General features: G+C 25.6%; 2 protein-coding genes across 2 annotated transcripts; one reads left to right on the plus strand and one right to left on the minus strand.

Moving 5' to 3' along the window:
• Positions 1-3,760: 3,760 nt before the first annotated feature.
• Positions 3,761-9,993, minus strand: LOC128958634 (insulin receptor-like). Its single transcript, XM_054304525.1, has 20 exons — positions 9,660-9,993; positions 8,907-9,328; positions 8,696-8,834; positions 8,459-8,634; positions 8,217-8,397; positions 8,045-8,146; positions 7,812-7,959; positions 7,358-7,732; positions 7,069-7,295; positions 6,838-7,008; positions 6,556-6,772; positions 6,174-6,493; positions 5,953-6,113; positions 5,728-5,890; positions 5,488-5,649; positions 5,230-5,428; positions 5,019-5,154; positions 4,769-4,946; positions 4,460-4,706; positions 3,761-4,400 (listed from the first exon to the last, which is right to left on the minus strand). Exons 1-20 carry the CDS (start codon positions 9,760-9,762, stop codon positions 3,854-3,856), a joined length of 4,374 nt encoding a protein of 1,457 aa, XP_054160500.1. The 5' UTR covers positions 9,763-9,993; the 3' UTR covers positions 3,761-3,853.
• A 1,686-nt stretch (positions 9,994-11,679) lies between these two features.
• LOC128957883 (co-chaperone protein HscB homolog) lies at positions 11,680-14,275 on the plus strand. Its single transcript, XM_054303697.1, has 5 exons — positions 11,680-11,931; positions 12,852-13,056; positions 13,128-13,248; positions 13,470-13,627; positions 14,153-14,275. Exons 1-5 carry the CDS (start codon positions 11,783-11,785, stop codon positions 14,273-14,275), a joined length of 756 nt encoding a protein of 251 aa, XP_054159672.1. The 5' UTR covers positions 11,680-11,782.
• Positions 14,276-18,161: the final 3,886 nt, after the last annotated feature.

Below are 18,161 nucleotides of genomic sequence, written 5' to 3' on the forward strand. Positions count from 1 at the left end.
GACATCAAATGTTAACACCAATTACGTTGACTTTAATTACAATTATATTTAATTATGTTTTATATAATTTAATTATTAATACTATTTCACACAAATTTTTAGTTTTTTTTAATTATATAAATAACAAATCAATAAACTAACTGTTAATAAAAATAATAATATAAATTTGATTAAAATATAACGTAAACTGTGAACAGTGTATTGAAAATTTAAATGTTTTGGCGCTAAACAAATAAATTTGAATTACGGTATGAATTGAGGAATTGCTAAAACATTTAATATTATTAATAAATTGTTGTTAAATAGGGTTTAATTTTGCGAATTCCTGTAATCGTTTTCTGAATAAAATATATAAATAACAATTAATATTAATTATCATTTAATTAAAATTAATTTTATTGAAAATATCAAACCTTAACTCTAAATCAATGCCAGAATTACGGTTTATTTCAATTGATTCAATACAGCGATTCATTTGACCAATCAATTGATGACAAAGATGTGGACACCATTGACACACATATTTTAAAAGACTAAATACTTTATCTCTTGAATGACTATTCATTAAATTGGTTTCAATATTATTGAATAAAACTCCATCGATAAGAATCCTATGAATCAAATCGTTAATAAAAAACAAATAAATTATATTTAAAATATTATTTAACTGACCTATCATTATGTTTCTCAACAAATATCATAATTATAGATTGAATTAATAAAAATATAGAGTTTTGAATGTTATTAGATAAATACATGGCATCAATAATATCTGTTAACACTTGAATCAATTGATTTTCAGTTAAATTATTGAAACAATCGTCGAGTAAATTGCTGTCAAAATTTTGTATTTGTTGGCAATAATTGTAAATCGCTTTTGCAATGAATTTAATATATTTCTCTTCATTAATCAATTGTGATTTCAACTTAAAACATGTGAATATAAATTTTAAGATCATTTCATATATATTTGAGTTAGTTTTGCTAAACAATTGGTTAAACTGAGCCAATACTTTGTCACTGATATCACTCCAAATTTCTACTCTGATATTAATAATAATCAAATAAAATGTCAATAAATTAAAAACTCCGGTTTCGTTGAGTTTATCGATTATTCTGGGCTGAAGACTGGCCATAAACTTGCCCTTCAATTTGATCCAATGTATCTTTGCATTTGATTCATTCAACTTAATAATAGTTGAAAATTGTTTATTCATTAATTTTAAGAATAAATAAAATGTATTTTCATTATAACTATTGTTACGATCACTAATTTGTGACAATTCATTGATTATTTGACTCCAGTTATCACTAGACTTAGGAAACAGTGACAACTCTTCACTACTTGTTTTGACAAAATTTTTGTTAAGATTTTTGATAAAATATTCAACAAATGGTAAAATTAGATCTGTGTTTGGCTTCCAATAACTACTCGATTCCGCACACAATCTAATAATAACTGTAATTTCATTGTCACTGACATTGGATTCATTTTTCTTTAAAAACTGATTTAATGTTTTCTGAAAAATCAAAGGAATTGGTTCTGAATTGAATTGTTGTTTCAATTGACCAAAAATGTTAAAATCAAATGTTTTAACTATATTCGTGACAAACCATATAAAATGTAGCGAAGAATTATCACAAGAATAATGACTTAAATGAATTGTTTTGAACCAATTTATTGGTATATTATCTTCTGAATTGGTATTTGGTATTAATTTAAAAGTCGATAAAACTGTTTCAAAGAATTGTTGGTTATTTTGATTATCACAACAATTAGATTCATTCATTTGATTGAATATATGTCTTAACAAAATAAACAATTCTTTAACACACAAACAGTCAAATACTGATAAATGGATGTAATTTAGCGATTGTTTTGCTTGTTTGAAGCGATTGACTGATAAAACAATCAAATCATATAATACTAAACTTATAATCTGTTTACTTAAAGGACTGCCAATTAAGTCATCAATTAAAGTGATGTCATTTAAAGTAATTTCGTTGTTTTTCTCTAAAATATATATAATTTCAATGGCTTTCCACCAAATGTCAAGACATGAGTGATAATAATTATAATGACTAGTCTTGTCATCACTAGTTATAGACGTTTGGATCTCTTCAGGCTTGAAGTTTGAGAGACGACCGACAAATAGTAACAGAGATTTCATTTGTTTTATAACTAAAAAACAAAAACAATTGTCATTAATAGACATCTCATTATTCCACTTCTTTAAGATACAAATTTCAAAGAGACGTCTTGTAATAAACATTAAGAAATGTGTGATTTCGTGTCGTATTTGATGGAAATCGGGCCTTCGGTCGTTCGGCTCATTTCGGTGGTCAACATTTACGGCCAAAGATTCATATCTTAGTTGATTCAAGTATTTCCTGACAACACATCCATTTAGTTATTAATTGCAATTATTATTATTAATATATGATATTTACTTAAGTAATGAAAACAAGTCTTGGATGAGCTCTTGTGTGATGTCATTGTATTTAATAGAAAATGTGAACAAATGAATGGTGTCTTCATGTGTCCAAACATTGCAATAATCATCGCTTCCCTGTAAAAGACTTCAAGTATTTGTCAATTAGTTTATGAAATAATAACATCAAAGACTTTTGAATACCTTTTCAAATGATTTGATCCTAAATATGAGTTTTCAATGCTTTTGTTGTTTGAATTACACCCAAAATAAGTCAACAATTGATTTATTGAATCAATCATTACTTTATATCATTTAAAGTCAATAATAATCAGTAAATCGTTTGTTATATTATTACTGTAAATAAAAACATATTTTGGCGCTAAATGTATGACAATATTAATGTGCAAAACATATTGCCATCTATTGATATATTATTGAATTATCATTTTTATAACATCTAATAAAATGAATGTAAATTTAATACTGTATTTATAATACTGTATATAACAGTATTATATTGAGTAGTATAGTGACCAACAGTTTTAGTTAATGTCCTGGAAATTACTAAAATTGTTGAATAAATTATATACACCTAATAATTATTTTGATAGTAATAAATTAATTTGAATGTATAAATTAAATTCAGTTAAATTTGTTATAAAACTATAAAAATCCTCGAAAAGTATTTAAATAAAATATACTTTAATTTTTCAATAGTTTTATTTAATCTTTTGATTGAATTGTCTGTCACTCTCAATCTAAACGGTTTGATAAATATATTAATATAAATACTATATTTTATTCAATCAATTTATTAAATGATATAAATAATTTATATTTTCATATTTTATTGAAATTTGTATGAATTAAGTATTTGATATAACAATATATATGTCCAATGAATTTAAGGAAGGCTTTTACGATGCGATTTAATAATTATATTATATTTTGTGTGAATAATAAATAAAATATTTTATAGTATATCTATGTATATATATATAAATATATATATATATATAAATATTTACAAATTTATATTAATGAAAACAATGATTTATATTTACAAATATTAAACTAATATATATTATGTATAAAATAAATCAATTATTTTGTCACCAAATGAAGATAAAAGTAAATTTACATTACATTTTAAATTTAACGAATGACTTCACAATGGTTTAAAAACTAATAAATAATTTCAGTTAAAAATGTAATCATTTGTTGAAAGCCATTAAATAATTGAGTGAATTTAAAATTATTTACAAATATATGGCACTTATAATACAATAAATTTGTCTAAAATTATGTTACAATTGATGTCATCTTAAATGATAATAAATGGCATTTTAAAATTCCTGAGAATTAATGAATACTTAAATATAGATAACAAATGGAAATGAGGAGCAGTTAGAGCACTGTCAGCACATAGTTGTCTTATACTGGACTATATGTCCATTAGCTATGGATCCATTGGATGTGGTGCTACTGATTTTGCTGCCTTTACTGCCATCAGATGACTGTTTACTATTACTGTTATGATTATTCATATTATTTTGTTGATCACTCGAAACATCTTTGAGTAGTTGTTCGTTGGAAAACTCGTCGATTGTGTCGATGTCGTAGTCCTCCCGAGTCATGGCTTCATCATCTTCTTCATTATCACCATTTTCTGTCACACATATCTCACGACTCAATGGAAAAAAATGAATGGTTGGGTCATCACAGGTATCGATCAAATTTTCTTCTGCATTAAAAGAATTTGATATTTGTTTCAACGGCATAGACATGTCGTCGACAATAGATTGAGACGAAGACTTGTGTTGCTTTAGTTGTGACTTATATTTTGAATAATAACTAACTTTAAGAAAACCTTCGTTCGTATCATTTAATAAAAATTCTATCACTTCTATAAAATTTGGTCTTCGCTTAGGAGTTGGGCCCCAACACCAAGACATTAGATCCCATCTAAAAATAACAAATATTTTATAAATTTAATTTTAATTCTCATAACAATATAATATTACAATTTTTGGGGACAATCTTCAGGTCTTTGCATTTTTCCGCCGTCAACAACATATTTAAGGACGGCTTCATTTGATAAGCCCTGATAAGGCTGAGAGGCAAGTGTTGCCATTTCCCATAAGACTATACCATAAGACCAAATGTCTGAATAAGTAGTAAAGACTCCATCTTTAAGGGACTCGGGAGCCATCCATCGCACGGGTAACAGTCCTTTTCCACCTTTTCTGTAATAATCTGTTTCATATATGTCTATAAATAAAAAACAAGTTATTTTCACTTATTTTTATACAATTATTGAATGTTAAACCAACCTCTAGTCATACCGAAGTCACCAATTTTTACGGTCATATTCTCCGCAACCATACAATTACGTGCCGCTAGATCTCTGTGAACAAACTTTTTTGAGGCCAAATAAGCCATTCCATCGGCAATTTCTATTGCCATTTGTATTAATTGTTTTAAAGTCGGAGGTCTGGCGTTTGGGTTCTCCTATAAAAATCAAATAAAACAATTTAATCAATAATTATATCAAGAGTTGTCATTTAATTTTTTAACGCATACCTCACTATCCGGTCGGTGCGACCTTAAATAGGTTCTGAGATCTCCATTTGCCATAATCTCCATCAATACATAAACTGGATGTCCCTTAGAAATAATACCCAACAATTTGACGACATGATTGCAATCGACAAACGATCTAATTTATCATAATATTCAGTCATCATTGTTAGTAAAAATAAACAGTAATTAAAAATAATAGTTTATAATATACTTCATAACATCTGCTTCTTTCAAAAAATCGATGCGGTTTTTGGCCATCGCATCATTGACTGTCTTAACCGCACATTTTATAAGCTCCTTGTCCTTCAAATAATCGCCTTCATAGACCATACCAAACGATCCCTGACCTAACTCTTTTCCCACCCGAATCTTATCGCGATCCACTTCCCAATAAGGATCCGCTTGATATTCTGTTAACCAAATGTTATGTTAATAATGTTTAATTAGTTTACATTAGTTTATAACATACCGATTCCGGCACTGATATATTCAGGATTGACTGATACATAATCGAGGGCTCGTTTATTCTTTTTATATTTTAAATACAAAACACCGGCCAATATAACAAACGAAACACTGACTACAGCGGCCACAGGTATTACGATATATATCAGTAGTGGATATGTTTGGGCTATAATAACATGTCATCATATTGTTAATGTGAGTACCAGTAAGTGTTGTCCGCATATATAAAGCATATATAACTCACGTCTCTCTTTAACAGTAAAGTAAACCGGTTTTGTCCACTTTCCTAAACTGGCCAATGAATGAGCTTTCAATATAAACGAGTAGTTACCGGGAGATAGATCTTGTAGTATATGTCCATTATTATTTCTATATTGATCTTGAGTAATACATATTTGGGTATATGCCTAATATATAATTAAAAACATTATTTAAATAATAATTTGTATAAAACAATAATATAAAATACCGATTCAATTGACACTTTTTTGTACTTTAAATGGTAAGAAACAATAAATCCATTTGGTTTCGATGGCTCATCCCATTTGATATAAACTACTTGTGATTCAGCAGTTGTGTTATTATCAGTGATAGAAGTAATTGTACTTTCGATTATGTCATCGGCATTATCTAAATGTTTTTTCATTTTAATAATCAATACATTCATAAATTTAATAAACAAATGCAAACCTAATGGAAGAGTTCTGACAGATGTCATAGCTTTAAGACTGCAATAATCAGTAGATCTGTTATCATTAAGTTTCCTGTCCTGACACGCGCGCACTTCTATTGTATATTCAGTAAAATGAGTCAAATTAGTAATTCTGGTACTCTTTACGTTAACTCTCTCTTGAAATTGAAACACCGGTGCACTTGTTGTCAAAGGTCTTTTAGTGGTCACATTGCTCTCAATGCTTTCAGTCGTCAAATGTGATAACAAATTGTCATCACTTTTGCCAGTTTCTCTTCTTCTTCTTCTCCTTCTCTTTGAATTATCACCAATATTTGGTCTAATGAAAGACAAATAAAGAAAATGATAATTTTGCTTTTTAAATGTTTTTAAATATTTTACTTTTTAACGTATATGGTATTAATCAAATGATCTTCAAAACTAATCCTCCGTTCAGCTTCCATACCGTCGACAATAGTTGGCTTACATGAACAACATTCCTCTGATTCCGAATTAATAGATTTGTTTTTTGGTCCAATCCATGGATTATGAGATTGAGTACAATTGTTTTCACTGACAATTTCTTCAGCAATCTTTTTCGGTGTGTCGTGAGTTATGGCTAAATAAAATCATTTATAAATTATAAATAATTTTTAAAAATTAATTAACCAAAAGTATACATACGTTCTAAACAATAATTTCTATCCGAAGAAAACTCAATTTCTTGCATGTCTTGAGTTGCAGTCACTAAAAAATGAGTCACTTCTCCGTTAGGACGCGACGGCTCTTCCCATTCAATCATTATTTCTAAAGAGTTCTCTGATCTGGCGCTCAGTTTTCGTGGTTGAGATGGAGCTGTTTGTGGTAAAAAAATCAATAATAGATAATTTGAGATAATTTATGGTAAATGCTTACTATCTTCTTCTGTTTTAAAGTAATGAACAGCACTTTGCGCTCCTTTAGTTTCAGAAGCAATTGTATAGGTTTTGATATATAGTGCATATTGGGTATAGGGTTTCAATTGTGGGATAATATGTGTAATATATTGGTCATCATTATCGCCGGCCTCATAGTCATCCACTTTCCAAAAATTTGTAGAACAGGCGTCTCTTCCATCATATATACTAATGTTCTTATAAGGACTGGTAATGCAAATACAAAATATAAATTATGTGAAAAACATAAATACTTATAGAAATCTTACGCTTCCTTATAGTAGATAAGATATCCGAGAAGAGAGCGCTGGTCATCCATTCTATGTTTAAAATTTTGAAACCTAATTCCAACCATTTCGGGTTTGACGCCCCAAATAAAAACCTCCAGTTCCTGTACTTCACAGGCAACTTTGTCACCATTAGAATGAGGCGACACGTCATGTGTATCCCAGGGTCGACTGTGGTTCCTAATGTCTGCGTATGTGTCAAACATTTTCACGATCTTATTGTAGCATAATTTGGGATTAATGTGGAAAAATATTTTGCCCCTTAATATAGTCAATGATTTTTCTGTTTTTATACTATTGTCATCAAAGCTCCACAAGTCTTGAAGGTTTGGATTATCCAAAACAAGGAAGGAATACCTGAAAAAATAATATAAACAGTAAACAAATATAATAATAATAATAAATAATAATATGAATCAAATGCTAGACTACTAACTCATTTCTCTCTAATTGGTTGCCATGAATGAGGCGCAACCTCTTGAGAAAGTTGAGTGTAATGAGAGGGAATGACCTTGCCACTTTTAGGAAACCTGTTATCTCCTCCAAGTGCTGCAAATTATCTTCCAATTCTCGAATAACATTAGCTATTATTAATTTTTGGCACAAAAATCACAAATAAATAAATTATTAAAAATTTTCAAAACAAAAAAATATTTTATCTTCAAATACCTCCACCGCTTTGAATATATATTTCAAGAGAGCCATTAATTTTAGTGCAACCCCTAAGACTTTGAGCTGATGCTATGTTAGTCACCTGAGCTGCAGAACATACTGTAAATATATATAATTAAGAGTTAATTTCAATTGTTGTAATCATTAAATTGTTGTATAAGTATATAACCTTTAGGACAGGGACCGTCACAACTCTCACATTTGTGTCGATTTTCTGAATTCTCACTAAAACCAAGCGGACATTCAGTGGTACAAACGCCATCAATTGGTTTCAAAAACTTATCTTTATTGTAATATTTGGCAGAAATATTAAGACATTCCTCTTTGGTTACACATCTTCTACCCAAATACTAATAAATAAAAATTATTATCAATTAAAATGTTAAAATCATAAAAATAAATATTTATTACTTCATAAGTATCTTTGGGACACTTGTTAACACATTTGTTGAGATGAAAAAACTTTTGACACGAAAAGCATTGGTTGACATCAGAATTACTACAACCACTTAAACAGTTTTTGTCACAACATCTCCCGGAGCGCGAACACGACTGGTTATTACGTTCACATTCCACGGGACACGACACTAATTGTGGCAATTGTTATATTAATTAAATAAAATCTTATAAACTTTTAAAATGTCATACAGTGTTGACACGAATCGTTTTGTGAATTCCAACAAAGTCTTCCGCTTTGATCTCCGATGACTTTTCCATCAGGTGTTCTGGTGCTCCCATACAGACATTTTGAGCTACAAGTGGGACATTCCTTCCTTGCTTTGTTACCCTATATATACAATATATATCATTCATTAATTGATACAATTTATATCTAACAATAGTATCCAAATTAACTCACGTGAATGTAATGACCATTTTTGGCACTTCTGGCGATGCGATCCCAATCAATGGTTTCAATGAAACATAGATTGGGGTTCTTCTCGATCCTTACGGCGCCCCTAACTATATGAGTGAGCGATCGGAGGCCTATTTGTTGCAAATGTAACATCTCATAGATTACAAGTGCAAAGTCATGGAATAGATTGCGGCCTCTAATCACAGATAAATTAGGAAACAGTTTACCCAAAGTCGGTAAACCCATCGCTCGAAATACTAATAAATAATCAGTGATTTCTCTCAGAGCCGGAAACGTTAGGTTTTCATAGTCTTTAGGCGTTCCGTTATCTATCAATACTATCTGTATGTATCCCTCAACTACTGAACAGTTCCGCAATTTATTGAAGTTCTCCGCTGTGTTCCTGATGTCAACACTTCCACACACTAGAGGTATAATAATAACAAATTATATCATCATTTGAGACATCATTACAATTGATGAGTGTTTTCAAGTAATCAAAAGTCATTTCATTGATAATAATTACTTTCATATCAATCATAATATTATTAAATTTCATAACAAATAATCAAAACTATCATCAATTATAAGACTATCACCAAATGGTAAACAGGATATCAAATGTGTGTCAAACATAATGACTGTGTTTAAGAGTAGGTCTGACACTCACAACAAACTCATAAATGTTTGGACATTAAGACAACAAGAGTCGTGACATTTATGACAATTAATAGTAATACAAAACTAAAGACATACCGATCTCTTGAGCCGAAATTGGATCCATTAGACAGACAATGGAGAGAAAAAGGAGGCCAACAAAAGTGACGACCATTTTTGAACAATTGTTTTCAATCATCATTTAGTGATTGAGAGGTAAATCATTTTGTTGGTCATCGGATCAGTCATTTGTTTGGTCATCAAGTGATCAGTCAATCAATTGAAGTAATAGTTGTAGTATTGAGTCAATAGTAGACTATTTGATAGTATAGTCAATACAATGGATGACAAACACAGCAAAAGTGTTAAAACCATACAAACATATAACCAATACATACGTCAAACACAATATATGACATCCATTGCACTCACTATACAGGGATTCAATTGTATAACAACATTGTTTGTGGCAATCAATCCCTCAATTGCCCCATAAATTGGCATTTAATGTATACTCGACCTCAAAACCATACGTTAAGATTCCATTGTTTTGCATAATATATATCATATACACTACATCTACATGTAATATAAATGTTATATACTGTACAGTATATAACACAATAAATAATAATTTTAATTAATATTATACTTTAATGTATATATTATTATTAGGATTCGGGCAACTTTCCAACTTCCCGTAAAATAGGGAAAATATTTTATATTCCCTCCCTTTAATCGTTAGAAAGAAAAATTATTTTATATTTTTACAATAAATAGTAAGAAAAATAAAACATTTTGCATAAAATTTCATTGAAATATTTAAAAATCAATTTGAATTCAATAAAATTAGTAATATTATTCAATAATAACACTCATAATACAGTTTAATATTATATTTGTTATTCAAATTTATATTAAAATTTGTTTAGAGTTCAATAGGTGGTAACACAATGAAATAGATTCCCTGGGAATTTCCAGGGAGTATGGAAAATAGGGAACTTTTAAATTAAAACAATAGAAATAACTTGTCCGAACCCTAATTATTATAGAAATTATAATGTTATAACTGAATTAATACACATAAATATATTTAAAGTTATAAAGTTTTAAAATAACAATTATTATACAAATAATATTTAACAATTAATTAATTAATAATGTTCTACATTGTATTAACTAATATATTATATTTTTAAAATAATTTTATAATTAAATAGATTTGTCATATTAAGAACTTAATTATTATACCTATAAATATATTGTGACATTTGATAATTTATAAATTTTTGTGATTTCATGTCAACATTTTTTATATGATGCGTATAAACATGTGTTATATTTATAGTAATACTTTCTGAAAAAAATTATTTTCGAAAATTAAATTAAACTTTTTATGAAATGTTAGATTTCATTATAGTAATCAATATTTAAGGCTAATATATATAGAAAACACATAATATATTTGATTTTGATAAAAATAAATTTCAACAAATTATTACTTTTAATAATTTTAGAATCAAAGACTAACTAATATTTTTTATTTACAATCTGTAATACTGTATATATTTATATATATTAATAACTTTTCATTAATAAAATCTGGATATTTTTTGGTAATCATTAAAATAAATTGAGTTTTGCAAATTATTTTTCTCATAATAGATATAATAGGAAATTTATATTTAAAATATATATAATTGTAATTTTTAAAATTCTGTAATTTAAGTTATAAATAATATTTTTATATATAAATTATTCATTTTTCTGTAATAGACAAATCATGATTTATATATCAAATATAAGTTTATTTCATTTTAATATTAATATGACAAAGCCTTTCAAATGTAATTCAATTTCTTTAATGTAATAAAACTTTAAAAATAATAAAATATTAAGTTATTAAAAAAAATGTAAATAATAATATAATATTTTTGACCATTACACTTTTTTCAAAATTTCAAGCTTTTATAAATTATATAAAACATTAATACGATGGCTGACTATACGTGTGGTTAAAGTTGTTTTGATCTAAAAAGTGATGAACCAATCGGATTGATTGTGTGTTACAGTAGTGTTTGGTGACGTCATTTGGAAAAAACTTGTAAACAACATCAGTATTATATGTGTTATGTATATGCAGTACAATATAGTATAGTATAGTACAGTATAGTACAGTGTGTATGTGTATAAACTGTATGTATTAATATTTATTGTACATAATGTATATGTGTATGTATATGATGGCCAAATACAATTTTGTCAAAATCAATACATTTTCATACCATCGATGGCGAATCGTCCGCACACTTGTATGCAATCAATTGAGACTACTTTCATGTGATGGACAACTGGTCCGCAATAATAATTGGTATGCAATTTATATATGACTTTTAATGTTACATATGATTGCATAATATATTGACAATCAGTTTACATATGGATATATTGAATGTCCTCCACTTGTATTGAATGCTATGATCAAAACACCGATTGACAAACAAACAAAAAAAAAGTCAAACACTAGTAGTACTACACATAAAAATATTTGACAAAATAATAATTATTTCATTACAACATATAAAGTGTTATTTTATGACAAATTACAAGAAAAAACAACATTTTGACTTATTTTTTGATTTAATTGTCATTTAATTTTTTAAATAACTAAATCATTTATCTGAACCTTCATATATAATCTATACTTTCTATGTGTGATGTAAGTGATGGTCAATTGATTGAATTTTTATATTATTTTTACGTTTAGTTTTTGAATAGTTTTCACACACTTTACTAGACTTTAGTGAATTCCGTTCACTGATTGCGACCAATAATTACTATAATATAATCTCTATGAGAGCTAATAATAATTTAAACTTTAAATGATTTTATTAAATTTATTTAATAATAATTATTTATTCAAATAATTTATTTAAAAAAATGGTTTAATTCACAATTATTGGTCTGATTTTGTTTTATTCAAAATACTTGATCCAAATTATATTACAAAACTCGATAAACCAATTCTTTAATTTATTAGTTGAAATATCAAGAAATTTATTATATTATTAAATTGTAATTTCCTGTAAGCCATTTGTTTTTAGATTTTAATTATTGTATTAATTTTCTGTTAAATACAATATATTGTATTAAATAAGTAAAAGTTTTTGTTCAAATAATTTAAATTAAATGACCTAATATTTAAGATAAAATAATTTTAAACAAATGAAATAGTTTTATGAATTTTTGTCCATAAATTAAATATAAATTATTGATCAATATATTTGACAGTTGGAAATGTGGACAACAATTGATCTCAAATGTGATGCTTTTGTGCCACAATTGCCATTCAATACAAGCTATTGAAGAAAATGTCAATTATTTTAATTTGTTTGACCAAAACATATCGTTTAATATTAATTTGATTGACTTGAGTAAGACATATAAAAGTCTTCAGATGACAACACATCCCGACAAATACGTAAAGGCATCACAAGTAAGATTTGATGACATTTTTTATTCAACTCTTTATATATATATATATATTGTATGTATAATTGATAACAGACTGAACACATCTATTCAATGGACAATTCGTCACTTATTAATAAAGCTTACAAAACCCTTCGGGAACCGTATGAAAGGGGACTCTATTTGGTGAAGTTGTCTGACAATCATATTAGTGAAAGTAAGTCAACAAAACAAACTAGTTTTTCAATTAATGTCTATTTTTATTACTAAATTAAAATGATATATAAATACAATATTAAACAGTATTTAGTAAAATTGATTTATTGAAATTAACATAAACAATTAAATCTATTATATAATTATTAGCTACAGTATATGATAAATATTTAATGATACATTATAAATATATGATTAAATAAAACTTTTATTAAAATATAGGCCACACTCACATGGATTCACAATTTTTAACGGATATTATGAAAATTAATGAAGACATCGATGAAAATGTAAATTCAAAAAACAAATTATTAGAAATCTTAAAGACAAATGAAAATAATATGAATGATGTTATTAAAGAAATATCACTTGCTTTTAGTGTTAATGATATAATTAATGCTAAACTATTGTTAGCAAAATTTAAGTTTTATATTACATTAGACTTAAATTTAAAAGAAAAAATAGAAAAGTTGGAATAATATATATAAGACAATAAACATAAAAATATTAATTAATTAAATGTTAGATACAATTGTGTATTATTATTAAATTAGTTGATATATTATTTACTTTTAAGATTGGTTTTGTTTACTTAACAAATTAAAAGACAACTTTTGATTAGTTCAACAAATGGCTATTCAATTAAAATGAATGCTTTTGTTTACATTAGTATTTGAAAGTTGTTTTTTGATGGCATTTACAAAAAATGATTGTTTAATTCAAATATTATTATTATTATTATCTTTATTGAAATTGTTGTAAGTTTTTGATGTTTGTTCGCACGCACAGCCATTTCTTACGCGAATGTAATCCAAACGCCACGGAAACGACTATTTTTTATGAGAAATATATAATAATAATTTGATTTAAATTTTAATCTGAAAATTATGATAATTTTGATACAGAATATAATGTTAACTAACTTGCGGTGCATTGAATTCTCTGACCAAAGCGTAAGTAAAGCTATATTTCTGAACGCATCCAAACCTCGCAATCAACCGATTCTTTGGATACATTTGTGTGAATAGACTGCGTCCGCAACGCTTACCCTTCTCTTGACACGAATATTGATAAAAACTTTGCGTTGAATTGACGTCTCTATACAACTCTAATATGCGTCCACTTCGGGATACACCACCTCATTGGACATTATATTAATTATTAATAATTATTTAAATTATTTAAAATTAATTATAATTACCTAAAGGTTTAATAATTTCTTCTACAACACCACAGCATTCGTTTATTATCGGATAATCTTTTGGATATCTTTTGTTTAAATGTATTTTGTTTTTATAATTTACTAAATTTATTCTATTAAAAGTTGAAAAAATAAACATTTTATTAATAGAAATAATAGAAAAAAGAGCAAAAAATAATTATAAAAGATGTCATACTTTTTAATATAATTGAGTTTTCGTTGAAGGCTTTCATTATCAACTATTGTATCATTTTTCGAAAATGCACTCAATATTATCGGAAATGTCTAAAAATAATAAAAGTTTTTTAATAATTTATTTTTTATTAGTATAAACAAACGTATTCTATAAATGTTTATAAACTACAATACATACTATATATTGAATTTTATTTGTAAATATTTGCTTTCAGGTCATTATAATGTTAATAGTGTGGTAAAGTAGAGTATATAGTATATACCGGATTACAATTTTGGTGTTAATATTAAATCAAGCAATAGATGCTTCAAAATTTATGCGGTCTTATTAAATCAGTTGAGATATAAGTTAAAGATAATAAGTTATACATTATTTACTACTAAATATTGTAAATAATGTATTATTTTAATCCATAGTATTATAGAATATTTATATATCAAAAGGTTTCACTGTTTTATTAATATCTTGATTATTTATCGGACAATATATTATCAATAATTAAATTTATATATATATATAAGAAATATATATACTGTATAAATATTGTGTGTGTGTGTGTGTGTGTGTGTGGTGTCTATGTATGTACTGTAGATTCATTTAAAATTAGACATTATAAAAATATCTAAATATTTTATTTAAATCTAGAGATGGACAAATAGAATGTTTCTAGAAATTTTCTCAGGAATAAATTTCTAAAGAAATTTAACTTTAAAGTTATACTATGGGATCCCCATATTTATAGCTATTGTATAATTAATACTACTATATTAATGAGACATAATGCATAAGTACTATTATATAACGTTAGATAATATTATTCTATATATAAAATTATTATTATAATAATTATATAATAATAATTAGTTTTGTAACATTTTATTCATCATTTTATTATTTATAGTTTAATATAATTTAATTAATTAATTTTTTACTTTAATTAATAATTAAATTACTACTAAAAATATTTAATTATTACTTGTAAAAACAATGTATTGTTACAAGATGACAATAATTAGATAATAAAATTAACATGGAGATCTCATAGATAGAAATTTCTTTGAGAAACTTTTTACAAATTCCTCTATTATTTTATAAATTTTTCTATTTTGCCAAAACTATTTAAATCACAAATCATAAGAACCAATATATTACTAAACATTTTAGATATTAAAACACATTTAGATAAACAAAATCAACATAAAATTTATTGACAGAAATCTAGAAATTCAAAAAATTATTTTTCATTTAATATAATAATTTTATTGGTTAATGTTAAAACAAAATCAAATAATTTTTAACCACTAATTTTTAAATAATTAATAATAAAACTACAAAAATAATAACAGCTTATTTATGAATTAATTAAATAGATTATTATATAATTTTAATTGAAAACATTTTTTATATGTGCTATAATAATAATAAAATCTCAAATTYAMATTTTAGTTATATCGGATATGATCATTATTTTCAATTTATAATTATTTTTATCATAATTGATACATAATGGGACTCACATTTAATTTAATGAATACTAAATGATTATAATAAGACTTCAATTAGAGTATATTTTTAGAAAATATTTTTATATTAAAATAATTTCTATTTACCCAACACTACAGTAGAAATTATTAATTATTCAATAGTATTAATACACCCAAAATCAACTCATTTGATATAATAATTAGTGACAATATAATTTATATCGTTAACATAATTTGTAAATATTTGATAGTTTTTAATATATAAAATAATTAGTATTAATTGCTATTTGTATTATTTTGATTAATTCATGCATTTTTATAAATATAGGGTGTGCATATTTGCATCATAACATTTAATATACAGTAATTATTTATTGTTTAGTTTGTTTATTATTGTATTTTTAAAATATAATAACAATAAGGAAAAATAAAATTATAGTAATATGTTTGTTATATATTTATTATCCTAATAACTTTAAGACATTTGTTTTGTCTGTTTGTTTGTTTGTTTGTTTGTTTGTTTGTTTGTTTGTTTGTTTGTTTGTATGTGTGCACACTTCCTCAACAACCATTTTTTAATTCAAAGCTAAAAATATATTGTTATATTTTCAATTTTAATTTAAAGCAATATTATTTCTATGGGAAATTTTAAATGATTATTGAGCTCAGGTAGGTTTTAGGGACAGGTAGGCTGGTGTCGTGTAATTACACTTTGCTATATTATATGAGTTACAGGGCACTGGGAGGTAAGCTACCTGTGCTAAATTTTTGCAAAATTTTCTCAAATGCAAAAATTTTCAATTTGTGTTAAAATTTTCAATTTTAATTTAAAGCAATGTTATTTCTATGGGAAATTTTAAATGATTATTGAGCTCAGGTAGGTTTTAGGGACAGGTAGGCTGGTGTCGTCTAATTACACTTTGCTATATTGTGTGAGTTTATGGCACATGTTAGCTACATGTGTTAAATTTCAGTAAATTTTTTTCAAATATTATATGAGTTACAGGGCACCGGGAGGTAAGCTACCTGTGCTAAATTTTTGCAAAATTTTCTCAAATGCAAAAATTTTCAATTTGTGTTAAAATTTTCAATTTTAATTTAAAGCAATGTTATTTCTATGGGAAATTTTAAATTTTTGTTGAGCTCAGGTAGGTTTTAGGGACAGGTAGGCTGGTGTGTCGTGTAATTACACTTTGCTATATTGTGTGAGTTTATGGCACATGTTAGCTACATGTGTTAAATTTCAGTAAATTTTTTTCAAATGCAAATTTTTTTTCGCAAAAATTAAATTTTCAATTTTTATTAAAATTATTTAAATATATATAAAAACTAAAATTTCTCAAAAGTTTAGTCGAATTAATGTGTATTGGTTCAGTAGTTTTGTTACATTAGGTTATGTAGTAGTTGTATAAACAAATTAAGTCTCATTCAAATTACTTATAGTAAAATAAAATTATAGTAATATGTTTGTTATATATTTATTATATATTTTAATAATAATATAAAAAGTTATTGTAATAATAAATAATATACAGTAATATAAATGTTTATTTAAAGAGTTTTACATATCTGTAACATTTATAGAGTATTACAAAACATGTAAATGTTAATCAAACTATCAATTCATTAATACCTACAGCAAAGAAATTTAATTATAATTTTTTATATAATTAAAAAATCATATTATTTATTAAAAATTGATAAAATTAGATGACAAACTCTTAATTAAATTATTTATAAATTATTGTACTTATACATTGGGTAGTTTAATTAAGAAAACAAATTAATTATACAATAATTATTTTTTAGTATTAATTAAATAAATTTTAAAAAATAAAAGTGATAAAATTAATAAATAATGGATTATCTATTATATATTATTATAAAGTTTATCAATAAACTGTAGGTTTAGTTAATAACACCGAAAAGTGTTGGGAATTATTTGTTGTTTTGCAACTTAGTTATGCTCTTAAGTATGTCTTTGAAACCATTTTATTTAAATAAAGAAAATTTAAGAATTTTTAAAATTATTT

The sequence above is a fragment of the Oppia nitens genome, unplaced genomic scaffold, assembly GCF_028296485.1.
Source record: "Oppia nitens isolate AA-2021 unplaced genomic scaffold, nextdenovo-longstitch-racon4-pilon3 scaffold3_pilon_pilon_pilon, whole genome shotgun sequence".
Lineage (NCBI taxonomy): Eukaryota > Metazoa > Arthropoda > Arachnida > Sarcoptiformes > Oppiidae > Oppia > Oppia nitens.